The 13,359-nt window shown below is 44.7% G+C and overlaps 1 protein-coding gene across 2 annotated transcripts in view; it reads left to right on the plus strand.

Annotated features, from left to right (window-relative positions):
* The window catches only part of epha8 (eph receptor A8), a 567,400-nt gene that overhangs the window by 395,868 nt on the left and 158,173 nt on the right, over positions 1-13,359 (plus strand). For both annotated transcript variants that reach the window (XM_073031661.1, XM_073031662.1), the window contains exon 4: positions 5,956-6,111. In XM_073031661.1, the coding sequence (XP_072887762.1) occupies positions 5,956-6,111 (156 nt within the window). The remainder of the gene's footprint in view (positions 1-5,955; positions 6,112-13,359) is intronic.

Here is a 13,359-nt window from a genome sequence, read left to right on the forward strand (position 1 = left end):
TTGACAGTGTCGCTGCTATCTGCCTTGATTCAAATTTTAGAGGACAAACACAGGATTGAAGACATCCTAAGCTCCCTTGGGTTCCCCATTGGCTGAAGGTTGACACCAAGTGGAGGTGACCCAGAATGTTGTTGTCATGATCTGTAGCCTGGTCTCCTCCATTTGTTATCTCCGGACTGTCTTTGCTTCCTGTCCATCCCTCGCTCTCATTCATCTAGATGACACAACATTGGCTCCAATGCAGTCACTTATATTTCCAGCTTGTTCTGCGGATCCTAGTCTATATATTGCAGGATCAGCCTGGCACTGAAATACTCAGCCATTGTACAGCACCTCCTGGATCCTGATGCTCCATTCCTCCCAGGCCAATAGTCAGTCTGTAAATCATGTAGCAATTTTTCTGTGGTCTCTGAACCAATCCTCCAATCTAACCTCTCCTTTAAAAATCTATTACATCGTTTTGATGGTTTACCATCTTTCCTTTCACTACTATGTTTCCTTGTTGTTCAGAGGGCAGCCATGGTGACTCATCAGACAATTCCTCTTTCTCAGTTAATTTTTTGTGTGCCTTGCTCTCCCCACTTTCCTGTCAACTATCACCTGCTTGTACTTGGTGGAATTTATAGCCACCAATTAGCCTACCAGACGACGTGTCCCTGGGACCTGCAGCGCCCGGAAGAAAACCATGTGGTCACGAGGAGAGCTTGCAAACAAAACTAAAGGTCAGAGTTGAAACCTGGTGTCTAGAACTGTGACAGCAGCTCTGTGCCCTCCTCTTATCTTCCCTTGGAACAACGCTCTTGATCTAACTCTTTCCTACGTTCTTCTACCACTGTCTCTCATCACTCAACTCCTTTCATAACTTAGACACATATTACTGTAACTCTGCTTCCCTTCCCTTTCTTTCTGCCTTCTGTGCTGGATCTGCCAGATACAGCTTTCCCTTGTGAAGACCTAAGTGTGTGCCCTGGATCTTGACTCAGCCTCATGTAACTCCTGTGAGGTAACTTACCAGTTTATCCAATGTCATCTAGAGTATTATTAACACTGTCTTGCTCCTAGTTGGTGCATCAGGCCAGAATGACTAGGGTCTCCCATTCACCAGTTATAGCTGATAACTTAATTACTGCTAGTTGCTCACAAGTCCTGAGTAATAATTTTTAGTAAATGACAGGACTTTATCCTGAGGTGACATATCTTTAATTAGGAGTTTCTTTCCATCTACCCCTCTATGTTTTGAGGGAGTCCTGTGTACTCACAAATGTCTTTGGAGTCAATATATTGATCTTCTGGTGATCTTACGGATGTACACTCACAGTTGAGAGGTCTTACTTGTAAGTTAAAAGACCACTTGCCAAGACAATAAAAATTGTACTTTCCTCTTTTATTTGGCATTAAGTTTTGGCCTTCCCCTCTCACTGGCCCAAGCAAATAGAATTTCCTGTTCTTCCCATTCTCCTGTGCTCGATGTTTGATACAAATTTTAATACTATAAATTCACAATTCTGAATCAGATTCCAGGTGGTGAAACACAATTTCATTAGTTATGATGGAGTTTCCCCTTCACAGAAGGGCAGTGTTAATAGAATTACGTATTTACAATGAGGGTATCATTTGAGATGGGGAAGCACAAACTTAAAGGTTTTTCAGCGCTTAAGTTCATTTATTGAATTGAGCTCACTATTTATTGACATGAAATTCCAAATGTAAACAAACTGTCCTTTGAACACTGTACAGTGACTGTTTGTTAGGATAACTGAAGTGCTCGTCTAGAGACCATTAACAATCTTTGATCTTCAGCACTTCCAAAGTCTTTGATGCAGTTCTAGACATCTGTAGCTCCATTTTGTTTCTACATTGTGAGCTTTATTGTCAGGGAAGGAGTCAAAATCCACAGAGGGGTCAGAGAATAAAAAGCATGGTTAAAATCCCAATATCTGTCTCCTTTCACAGCTGTACATTTATAGAGAGAGTTGTTTATTCATGGCATATGCAGATATAAAACCTTGGTCAATTTCAGTGCTTGAGGGTCACAAACTCTTTTGCAAATTTAGCAGATTAGTTATTCATCCCATCCATATTCCTAAACTGATTGCACAATGTTCAGCACCATTCACAACTTCTCAGATAATGAAGACACAAGAGAGACTGCAGATGCTGGAAAACTTGAGCAGCACGCACAAAATGCTGATGAAGGGTATGAGCTGAAACATCGACTGTTCTTATCCTTCCGTAGGTGCTGTCTGACCTGCTGAGTTCCTCCAGCACTTAGTGTTCTCATATAATGAAGCAGAAACAACCAAATTGAGCAAGACCTGCACAATATCCAGGCCTGGGCTGATAGATGACAAGTAACATTTGTGCCACTAAAGTGACAATATCTAACAAGAGCCTCTCCTCACATTCAATCTATTCCCCACTGTCGATACCTTGGGGATTGCTATTGACCAGAAACCGAATTGCAGTAGCCATATGCATAATGTGATTACAAGAGTGGGTCAGAGGCTGGGGATCCTCAGGTGAGTAACTTGCTTCCTAACTCCCAAAGTCCTGCTCACCATCTAGAAGGCTCTGTGTTGGAACACTCTCCGCTTGCTTAGATAAATGCAGCTTGAACAATACTCAAGAAAATCAGGTACTATTCTGGACAAAGCAGTTTCCATAATAGTCACCCCATCACATTTCAAGCTTTCAACCTCTGCCAGACAGAAGGACCAGGGCAACAAAAGCATAGCAATGCCACTGTCTGGAAGTTGCCTCCGAGATGCACACCATCCTGACTTGAAGATACATTGCCATTCCTTCACCATTACTGGCTTAAAGCCCTGGAGCTCTCTCCCTAACCTGTTATGAACAACCTTGTGGGTGTATCCACAGCAACTCACCAGTCTTCCCAGGGGGCAATTAGGGATGGGTAATTGAATGCTGGCTCAGCCTGCAAAGTCCACATCCCTTGAACGAATGAAAAAAAACCTATACATTTTCAGCTTTGACAGCTTTTAGTTGGTACTTACAGTTGTCCAGCATTGGAACATGCAGCCACCAGTGGATGAAAGATCGAATTTCACTATACTGTTGGAACCTACTTGTGGTGAGCATGGTAATTGAATCAGAGGTTAGCTGTGGCCCGGGTATAGGTGGATACGTGATGATCATTGTAACCCTCACAGACTCAAAGACCTGCTTCTGTTGTGACTCTATGATTCCACCTATTGTACAACAAGGTTCCAGCTAGACTGCAATCTTATTGAAGCTGCTGTCCTAATCATCACCAATTGGTCGTGGGGTGAGCAAAATCTACATTGCTGTGCCTAGAAGCAAATAATGACTTTGTAAGTGAAGCCGCTTTGCTGATATAAAGAAATACAAAGCAGTGAAAATATGCAGATTTATCAGCTATCTCCAAATGCACATTACAATGCTCATAGCAAGTTTTTAAAAGCAGATGTGCACTCTTAAGTATGTTATCTAAATATTTGCCTCAGTTTTATCATTCATAGCGCAACACTGATTTTAATCTTGTGTTAGCAGTTCAAAATCCTGACTAGGGCTGGAGTTTACAGGGAAGATTACCAATTTAGAGAGTAATTAATATTAGTAAATCCTTTAAGCAAAAGACAATGTGTCTAAATTGTGCTGATTAAGTTGTCAAAGCAAACATTCATTTGCATTTTTCTCTCCCATTGCATCTTTAATGCAGTCATCACTCTATGAATTATGCAATAGATATGCAGATATGTGTAATGAAAGGGTTACTTGAGAAAATGCCACGATCACAGGTCATATGGCGCATTAATTCTGAAAATGTGTTTTCTGTATTCATTTTCATCTACCTGACATATGATAATGCAAATTCCTCTTTATTATGCATAGTGACTTGATGAGATTTAATTGTTTCTTTGTAGCTATAATAGTCTCCAATTTCTTCTAATGTTTATTTCTACCTCCCAATTCAGCTCCAGGAAAGGATGAGGCTTAGAAACTGTTTAAACAACATCAGGTGTTCCTAATAGCAACCAGCTATGCTAGAGTGAGCAAATTGAATAGTCTCTCCACTAAAGACATTTCTGAAGGGTTTAATGGCAATTTCTTCACCAGTGGCATTTCAGAGGGAATATAGTATTCCTGTGATAACCGAACACAAAATGTTTGAGAACTACGCAGAGCAGACAATATTTTCGGAGAGAGAACCAGAGTTAACATCCATAACCATGATCTCCTTCAGACTTGGAATATGTTTGCTAAGAACAGGTTTAAATAAATTATAGAGAGTGTGGGAAGGAGAGGTGAGGGAACCAAGCAAGCTTGCTTTGGGACAGAGAGCAGTGAGCAGGCCTAAGGCTTCAATCCTCCCACCTCAAGAACATCAGGCAGCTTTCACCACCTGGGTGATCATCAGAGCTCTTTTAAATGCCCAGTCTCATCTTTAAACATTGCTCAAACAGATTTAGATAGTTAAACTTAATTCCATGAAAACTTACTGCACTGAAGAGAGGTCAGTGCTGTCTCCCAGATGAGCAGTCCTATTAGGCCCATTCCCCTCCCTTTATTTCGGGGTATAGCTTCAACTCATTCTTTCTCTCACATTCCAATCAAATTCTTGCTGATATTTTTAGCACACCCCGCCCCATTCTGAGGGTAATTTACAGTAGCCAATTAACCTATCAGTGCATCACTGGGACGTGGGAGGAAAACAGAGTACTACGAGGAAACCCATCATGGTTAGAACGTACAAACACCATGTAGACACCTCTGGAGGCTTGAATCTGACTTGGTCACTGGAGGTGTGAGGCAGGGGCTCTGCTGGCTGTGCAACTGTGCTGCCTAAAACAGAAGAAAACACAAGTTTTATTAACCTGGAAGTATTACAAGTTAAGAAGCGACTGCAATTTGAGCTATGCACACAAAATGCTGGAGGAATTCAGCATGTCAGTCAGCATCTATACTTACTTGGGCCCTTAGCTCTGAATTGGAGCATGGGCCATTGTCAACCTCCTGCCTCCATCGTCCTCTGCAGCTGATGGTACGGCTGGAGTTCATCATGCTTCTGCAGTCTATTGCATCCACTGTACAGGCGATGGGCCTATACAGCTTCACCAGAGTGCTGTTGGCTTGCCACCTCTCACGACGGGTATGTAGGACTGGACTTTGAGAAGCAAGCAGCATCTATGAAGGGCAGGTTCCTGATTGAAGGTCTCAGCCCAAAACATTGACTATTTGGTTCCTTCCATAGATGCTGCCTGACCTACTGGGTTCCTCCCCCATTATGTGTGCTTTGCACAAGACTTCTAGCACATCTTTGGGGCAACTAATGATCAAAACCTTTTTGGAAGGGGGAAATACCAGAGGTTCATGACCTTCTACAAAAAAAATCTACAATCTCAGTTTTAAAAACTAGCTCCTTATCTTGAAACCATGGACATGTCAACAGATGCTCCTCCGTTAACTGCTTGGGATCTTTGTCCATGTTTTCCTGAGCTTCCTTTGGATTAACTAAACATTGCAAGTGGTAGAAAAATGAAGGGAGACCTTGTTGTCCTGCCCAAGGAAGTGACCCACGGAAAATCCCGGCTCAGAACTTCCTGAATGCCACAGGAATCTAACAGGGGATGTCCAGCAACTAACTCTACCTTTTATTGATGCAGATAGTGTAATCTCCATTGACTTCTCTCCTTTGCACCAACTAGCTTTCAAATTCTTTGCACACATAGCAGGAACACCAGCTGAGCTCTGTAGGGAGACAAACATTCAGCAGCAGAACCAGGCACTCAGAGACATAATGGAGCTGGAAATTATGCATAGGTCTCCAAGGCTTTGCTGTTCTGTGAGCACGATAATTATTCAATGAAATATAACAACCTTTAAAGCTGTGATTGATTTGAATATATAACTGATGTGTTTGAGGATTTTGTTGAAGGGAAGTATTGAGAGATATCTGTTATGTTTGTATTCCAGCCTGTGAGCCTGGATTCTTCAAGCCGAACTCAGGAGACCAGCTTTGCACAAGATGCCCTCGTCACAGTCACTCAGATGTGATGGGTGCTCTCTTCTGCCAGTGCGACCCCAACTACTACCGATCACCTTCTGATTTACCCTCTTCACCTTGTACCAGTGAGTAACATCACTCATCTCTTTTCATCGTGAAGCGCATTAAGGTGGGCAACACCCAGGGCTATAACCACGTTCATCCCTAGAACTAGTGGGATGCCAGTGAAGAAGTGGTGGAGGCCCTTGTAGAGGCACTTGCTTTGTTGTTAGCCATTGGTGAAGTTTCAGCAGAGTGCATGATGGTTAATGTAGTTCCATTGTTCAAGAAGGGCAGCCTGGGGAACTACAAACCAATGAGCCTGACTTCAGTTGTAGGGAAGTTTCTGGAAGGTATACTGAGGGTGAAGATCTACTATCACTTGGATAATCAGGAATTGCATAATGTTGTGCATGGGAGATCATGCATGATGAATCTTTAGGAGCTTTTGCAAAGAGATAATTAAGGAGATAGATAAAGGTAAGGAGGTTTCCATTATCTATATAGCTTGTCAAAGGCTTTATTTCAGTCAAGCATTTGAGAAGATATCACATGGCAGGCTGATCTGGAAGATTAGGTCACATTGGATTCAGAGGAGCTAGCGAGGTGGATTCAGACCGGGTTTGGTGAAAAGAAGCAAAGTGTATTGGTTGAAGGTGGATTTGCTGATTGGAGGCCTGTGACTAATGAGGTACTCGAGTTGTCAATGGTTGGAGCTAGTTATTTATTATTTATGCAAATGATGTGGACGTGAATTTCCCTGGTACAATTTGCATGTTTGCTGATGATACCAAATTAAGGAATCTTAGGGAAGCAGGTCACATTGAAACAAAGTGATATTGATCAGTTAGCAAAAAGAGAAATGGATTTCAACTTAGCTAAGTGCAAGGTGGTGCATTTTGGACAGTCAAACCAGGGACGGACTGTTACGGTGAATGGTGACGGTACTGATAGGTATTGTGGAGCAGAGGCCTGGGAGTATGAGGGCACAGTTCACTGAAAGTGGCTGCAAAAGTAGACGGGGTGGTGAAGATAGTATTTATAGCATGCTGGCCTTCATCAGTCAGGGCATCGAGTTTAGGTGTACTGACGTTATGTTACAGGTATAATAATTCATTGGTAAGGCTGTACTTGGGAGTATTGTGTACGGTTTTGGTCAGCCTGTTACAGAAAATAAATTGTCAAGTTGCAGAAGGGCTTTACGAGGATGCTTCCAGGACTAGAAGTTATAGAGGGAGATAGGCCATGCTGGATCTTTACTCCCTGGAGCATGACGGGTGATCTTATTGAAGTTTATAAAGTCATGAGGAGTATGGATAAGGTGGACAGTCATAGACTTCTACCAGGGTTAGGGAATTCAGAACTAGAGGGTATAAATACTGTTAAAGAAGGGAGGCATTTAACAGAGACCTGACAGGCAACTTCTTTACACAAAGAAGTAGCTGGAATGAGTTGCCAGAGGAAATGGTCAAGCCAGGTACAATTGCAACATTTAAGAGGCATTTGAATAGCTACATAAACGGTTATGGGCCAAGAGAAAGCAACTGGGACCAGCAGGGAGGATGCTGTGGTCAGCCTGGACCAGCAGGGCCAATAGGCCTGTTTCTCAGCTGCATCACTCTATGGCTCCATAATCCAGTGGGACAACCTGCTGTTTGCTCATTGATGTGAAGTCTATGGTATAACTTTGCATTATCAATGCATTGTACTTCTCCTCAACCCAATCACCTCCTCAGGGTTACATATACCCCAAATGAATATCTGGTAGTTACAGTGATGGATTACTTTACAGTCATGCTGGCTTCTTTACTTCAACACAACACAGAAATCAAATAAACCTCAGCATTAATCTCATTCTTCCCTTTATTCACTTTATTTACTCTCAGATTCCCCTCTCCCAGCATTTCCATCTTCCAGTTCTCCCCATAATCCTGTCTCCTGGTTTTCCTCAAACCTCAGTATTTCTCTTTCTGTTCTTTCTATTCCCTCCTTCCACCATTCTTCACTCTTCTCATTCTCCACTACTAATTCCCCTTTCTGTTGTTCTCCTCTCCCCTTATCCCATCTTCCTGTGCTTGCAAACCCCTCTCCCCTCTTTTCCTTTTTTCCAGGTATCCTCATCATCATTTTTTTTCCAACTTCCAGGCTCTTTTCTTTGCACTTTGGTCCCTTGCCAGACTCCCCTCCTCCCATTACCCCACTCCTTGCCACCCCACCCCAGGCTCCCTTCATCCAGCCTCTTCTTAGCCCTTTGACCTTCTACTTAGTCCCCTTAGTGAGGGCCCTCTCTGCTCCAAGGAAATCATGCCTGACCTATCCAATCTGCAAGCTCTACCTTATCTCCAGACAACCTCATATTTCTGAGCAGATATCAGTTCTGTTCTGTTCAAAAATACCTGACACCACCATGAGATAAGAACTCTCTGGAGTCACCGCTCTCTACTATCTACTACATTTCTTATTTACTGTACAGATCAACCAATAACTTGTACAACCACTGATCTGTGGTTTTTATGATTTTGTTTTGTCCTTGTTACTCGTGCCTATTTTATCTGCTCTCGTAGTTTTCTCTTCCACCACCAGACAAGACAGGTTATTATTATTGAAAAGGACACTCTCCGTTTCAGCACTTTGCATTACTGAATCACCTCTCCGCTGTCCAATTGCAGCTCTACGTTTCTGACACTGGGTTGATAATCAGAGCATGTGAAAGAGCATAACATGGAAATGCGGGGAATGGGCATGGTGGATCTACATAGAGGTAATGAGGTAGTGTTGGTAGGTTCATGGAACATTCAGAGATCTAATGGTGAAGAGAAAAGAGCTGTTCCCAAATCAAGACCTACCTCTGCAGAAGTCTGCGATGCAGGAGGAAACCGAAGCCACAAGACCATAGGACGTAGGAGCAGAATTAGGCCATCCGGCCCATCGAGTCTCTCCACTGTTCAATCATGGCAGATCCTTTTTTTTCTCCTCCTCAACCCCAGTTCCCGACCTTCTCCCCGTAACCTTTGATGCCATGTCCAATCAAGAACCTATCAATCTCTACTTTAAATACACCCAACGACCCAGCCTCCACAGCTGCGTGTGTCAATAAATTCCACAAATTCACCAGCCTTTGGCTAAAGAAATTTCTCCACATCTCTGTTTTAAATGGATGCCTCTCTATCCTGAGGCTGTGCCCTCTTGTCCTAGACTCCCCCACCATGGGAAACATCTTTTCCACATCTACTCTGTCTAGGTCTTTCAACATTCGAAAGGTTTCAATGAGATACCCCCTCATCCTTCTGAATTCCAGTGAGTACAGACACAGAGTCATCAAACGTTCCTCATAAGATAACTCTTTCATTCCTGGAATCATCCTTGTGAACCTCCTCTGGACCCCCTCCAATGCCAGCACATCTTTTCTAAGATGAGGGGCCCAAAACTGTTCACAATACTCAATGTGAGGTCTCACCAGTGCCTTATAAAGCCTCAGCATCACATCCTTGCTCTTGTATTCTAGGCCTCTTGAAATGAATGCTAACATGGCATTTGCCTTCCTCATCACTGAGCTGGGACAGAGCTAGTATCATCAGCTGGCACTGAGCTGGGGCAGAGCTAGTATCATCAGCTGGCACTGAGCTGGGACAGATCTAGTATCATCAGCTGGCACTGAGCTGGGGCAGATCTAGTATCATCAGCTGGCACTGAGCTGGGACAGATCTAGTATCATCAGCTGGCACTGAGCTGGGACAGAGCTAGTATCATCAGCTGGCACTGAGCTGGGACAGAGTTAGTATCATCAGCTGGCACTGAGCTGGGACAGAGCTAGTATCATCAGCTGGCACTGAGCTGGGACAGATCTAGTATCATCAGCTGGCACTGAGCTGGGACAGAGATAGTATCATCAGCTGGCACTGAGCTGGGGCAGAGTTAGTATCATCAGCTGGCACTGAGCTGGGACAGATCTAGTATCATCAGGTTGCCACTGAGCTGGGACAGAGCTAGTATCATCAGCTGGCACTGAGCTGGGACAGAGTTAGTATCATCAGCTGGCACTGAGCTGGGGCAGAGTTAGTATCATCAGCTGGCACTGAGCTGGGACAGCGCTAGTATCATCAGCTGGCACTGAGCTGGGGCAGAGTTAGTATCATCAGCTGGCACTGAGCTGGGACAGAGCTAGTATCATCAGCTGGCACTGAGCTGGGACAGAGCTAGTATCATCAGCTGGCACTGAGCTGGGACAGAGCTAGTATCATCAGCTGGCACTGAGCTGGGACAGAGTTAGTATCATCAGCTGGCACTGAGCTGGGACAGATCTAGTATCATCAGCTGGCACTGAGCTGGGGCAGAGCTAGTATCATCAGCTGGCACTGAGCTGGGACAGAGCTAGTATCATCAGCTGGCACTGAGCTGGGACAGATCTAGTATCATCAGCTGGCACTGAGCTGGGACAGAGCTAGTATCATCAGCTGGCACTGAGCTGGGACAGATCTAGTATCATCAGGTTGCCACTGAGCTGGGACAGAGCTAGTATCATCAGCTGGCACTGAGCTGGGACAGAGTTAGTATCATCAGCTGGCACTGAGCTGGGGCAGAGTTAGTATCATCAGCTGGCACTGAGCTGGGACAGCGCTAGTATCATCAGCTGGCACTGAGCTGGGGCAGAGTTAGTATCATCAGCTGGCACTGAGCTGGGACAGCGCTAGTATCATCAGCTGGCACTGAGCTGGGGCAGAGTTAGTATCATCAGCTGGCACTGAGCTGGGACAGAGCTAGTATCATCAGCTGGCACTGAGCTGGGACAGAGCTAGTATCATCAGCTGGCACTGAGCTGGGACAGAGCTAGTATCATCAGCTGGCACTGAGCTGGGACAGAGTTAGTATCATCAGCTGGCACTGAGCTGGGACAGAGCTAGTATCATCAGCTGGCACTGAGCTGGGACAGAGTTAGTATCATCAGCTGGCACTGAGCTGGGACAGATCTAGTATCATCAGCTGGCACTGAGCTGGGACAGAGCTAGTATCATCAGCTGGCACTGAGCTGGGACAGATCTAGTATCATCAGCTGGCACTGAGCTGGGACAGAGCTAGTATCATCAGCTGGCACTGAGCTGGGACAGATCTAGTATCATCAGCTGGCACTGAGCTGGGACAGAGTTAGTATCATCAGCTGGCACTGAGCTGGGACAGAGTTAGTATCATCAGCTGGCACTGAGCTGGGACAGATCTAGTATCATCAGCTGGCACTGAGCTGGGGCAGAGTTAGTATCATCAGCTGGCACTGAGCTGGGACAGAGTTAGTATCATCAGCTGGCACTGAGCTGGGGCAGAGTTAGTATCATCAGCTGGCACTGAGCTGGGACAGAGCTAGTATCATCAGCTGGCACTGAGCTGGGACAGATCTAGTATCATCAGCTGGCACTGAGCTGGGGCAGAGTTAGTATCATCAGCTGGCACTGAGCTGGGGCAGAGTTAGTATCATCAGCTGGCACTGAGCTGGGACAGAGTTAGTATCATCAGCTGGCACTGAGCTGGGGCAGAGTTAGTATCATCAGCTGGCACTGAGCTGGGACAGAGTTAGTATCATCAGCTGGCACTGAGCTGGGACAGAGTTAGTATCATCAGCTGGCACTGAGCTGGGACAGATCTAGTATCATCAGCTGGCACTGAGCTGGGACAGAGTTAGTATCATCAGCTGGCACTGAGCTGGGACAGAGTTAGTATCATCAGCTGGCACTGAGCTGGGACAGAGCTAGTATCATCAGCTGGCACTGAGCTGGGATAGAGTTAGTATCATCAGCTGGCACTGAGCTGGGACAGAGTTAGTATCATCAGCTGGCACTGAGCTGGGACAGATCTAGTATCATCAGCTGGCACTGAGCTGGGGCAGAGTTAGTATCATCAGCTGGCACTGAGCTGGGGCAGAGTTAGTATCATCAGCTGGCACTGGGTTGTGAACAGAAAGCTGCTCCAGTTGAAGTGGAACTGAACTAGGAAATGTGAGAGCTGTCCTGAGCTGATGGGTGGAGATCGAGGCATTTTGCTGGTGGAAATGAGTTTACATCCTGTCTCAGAGCTGGGGTGGATCCACCAGGGAGGAAGGAGCAAAGGTTTATAGGTAGGAGCAAGCAGCCCTTGGAATCCTTAGCATAGATTCCAGGCCTGATTAACACTCAATCATCGCACCAGGTGATTATCACATCCCCTTTCAATGCACTGCATAAATACTCCCCTCCGACCTCAGTACAATTTAAGCATCACATCAGAATCATTGTCAATCATCCAGACTTTCTTTGAAGCTTGAATTGCAATTGGAATTAGTTAATTTTTGTCACGTGTATCCAGATGAAGTGAAAAGCTTGTTTTGCATGCCGTTGACACAAATCAAATCACTCCACAGTGCATTGTGATAGAATGAGGCAAAACAATAACAGAGTGCCGAATAAAGTAGAATAGGTACTGAGAAAGTGCAGTGCTGGCGGACAAGAGGTGCAAGCTCGTAACAAAGTAGACTGTGAGGTCAAGAGTCCATCTTATTACAGTAAGGAAACATTTCTGCTCAGTTGCTAGATTTTACAGCCGAATTTTCATGTGGCCTCTCTTGCTGGACTGCACTATTATTCTGGTAGATGTTTAGAAGGCATTCTGGAATCATCTCATTGAATGTATCGAGAGAGGAGGCATCCAACAACAATGACCAGCCATTCCCAGTAGGTGATTCAGTGACCACTTCACATTGTATTCTCCTCAAGATGGTAGCAAAGTTGACAATTATCACCTGCTCCAAGGCGGGCTGACATCTAAAGCCAGTGGAAACAAATTCCTGCCATATTATCAAATGATTCTTCATAGATTTCTGTTGCAGCTGAAGGGCAAGTTTATCCACTTCAGGAAGGAGGCAGTAGCAATGGAGACAGTGCAGAAGAGATTCAGCAGGATGTTGCCTGGAATGGAGGGCTGTAGTTTAAAGGAGCGAATGGATCAATAATGTTTAGAACATGGAACATAGAACAGTACAATACAGGAACAGGCCTCTTAGCCCACAATGCCGTGCCAAACCAGCTAAAAAGTAAATTTAAAAAAAAACTAATCCCTCCTACCTACACTATGTCCCTATCCCTCCATCTTCCTCATATTCATGTGCCTATCCAAACATCTCTTAAAAGCCTCTAATGTATTTGCCTCTACCACCACACCAGGCAGTACATTACAGGTATCCACCACTCTCTGAGTAAAAAACTTACCCCCCACATCACCTTTGCTCCTATCCCGTCTCACTTTCAATGCATGCCCTCTGGTATTAGATATTTCAACCCTGTGAAAAACAAACTCCTTGTCTACCCTATTAT

This window comes from Hemitrygon akajei, chromosome 29 (assembly GCF_048418815.1).
Source record: "Hemitrygon akajei chromosome 29, sHemAka1.3, whole genome shotgun sequence".
Lineage (NCBI taxonomy): Eukaryota > Metazoa > Chordata > Chondrichthyes > Myliobatiformes > Dasyatidae > Hemitrygon > Hemitrygon akajei.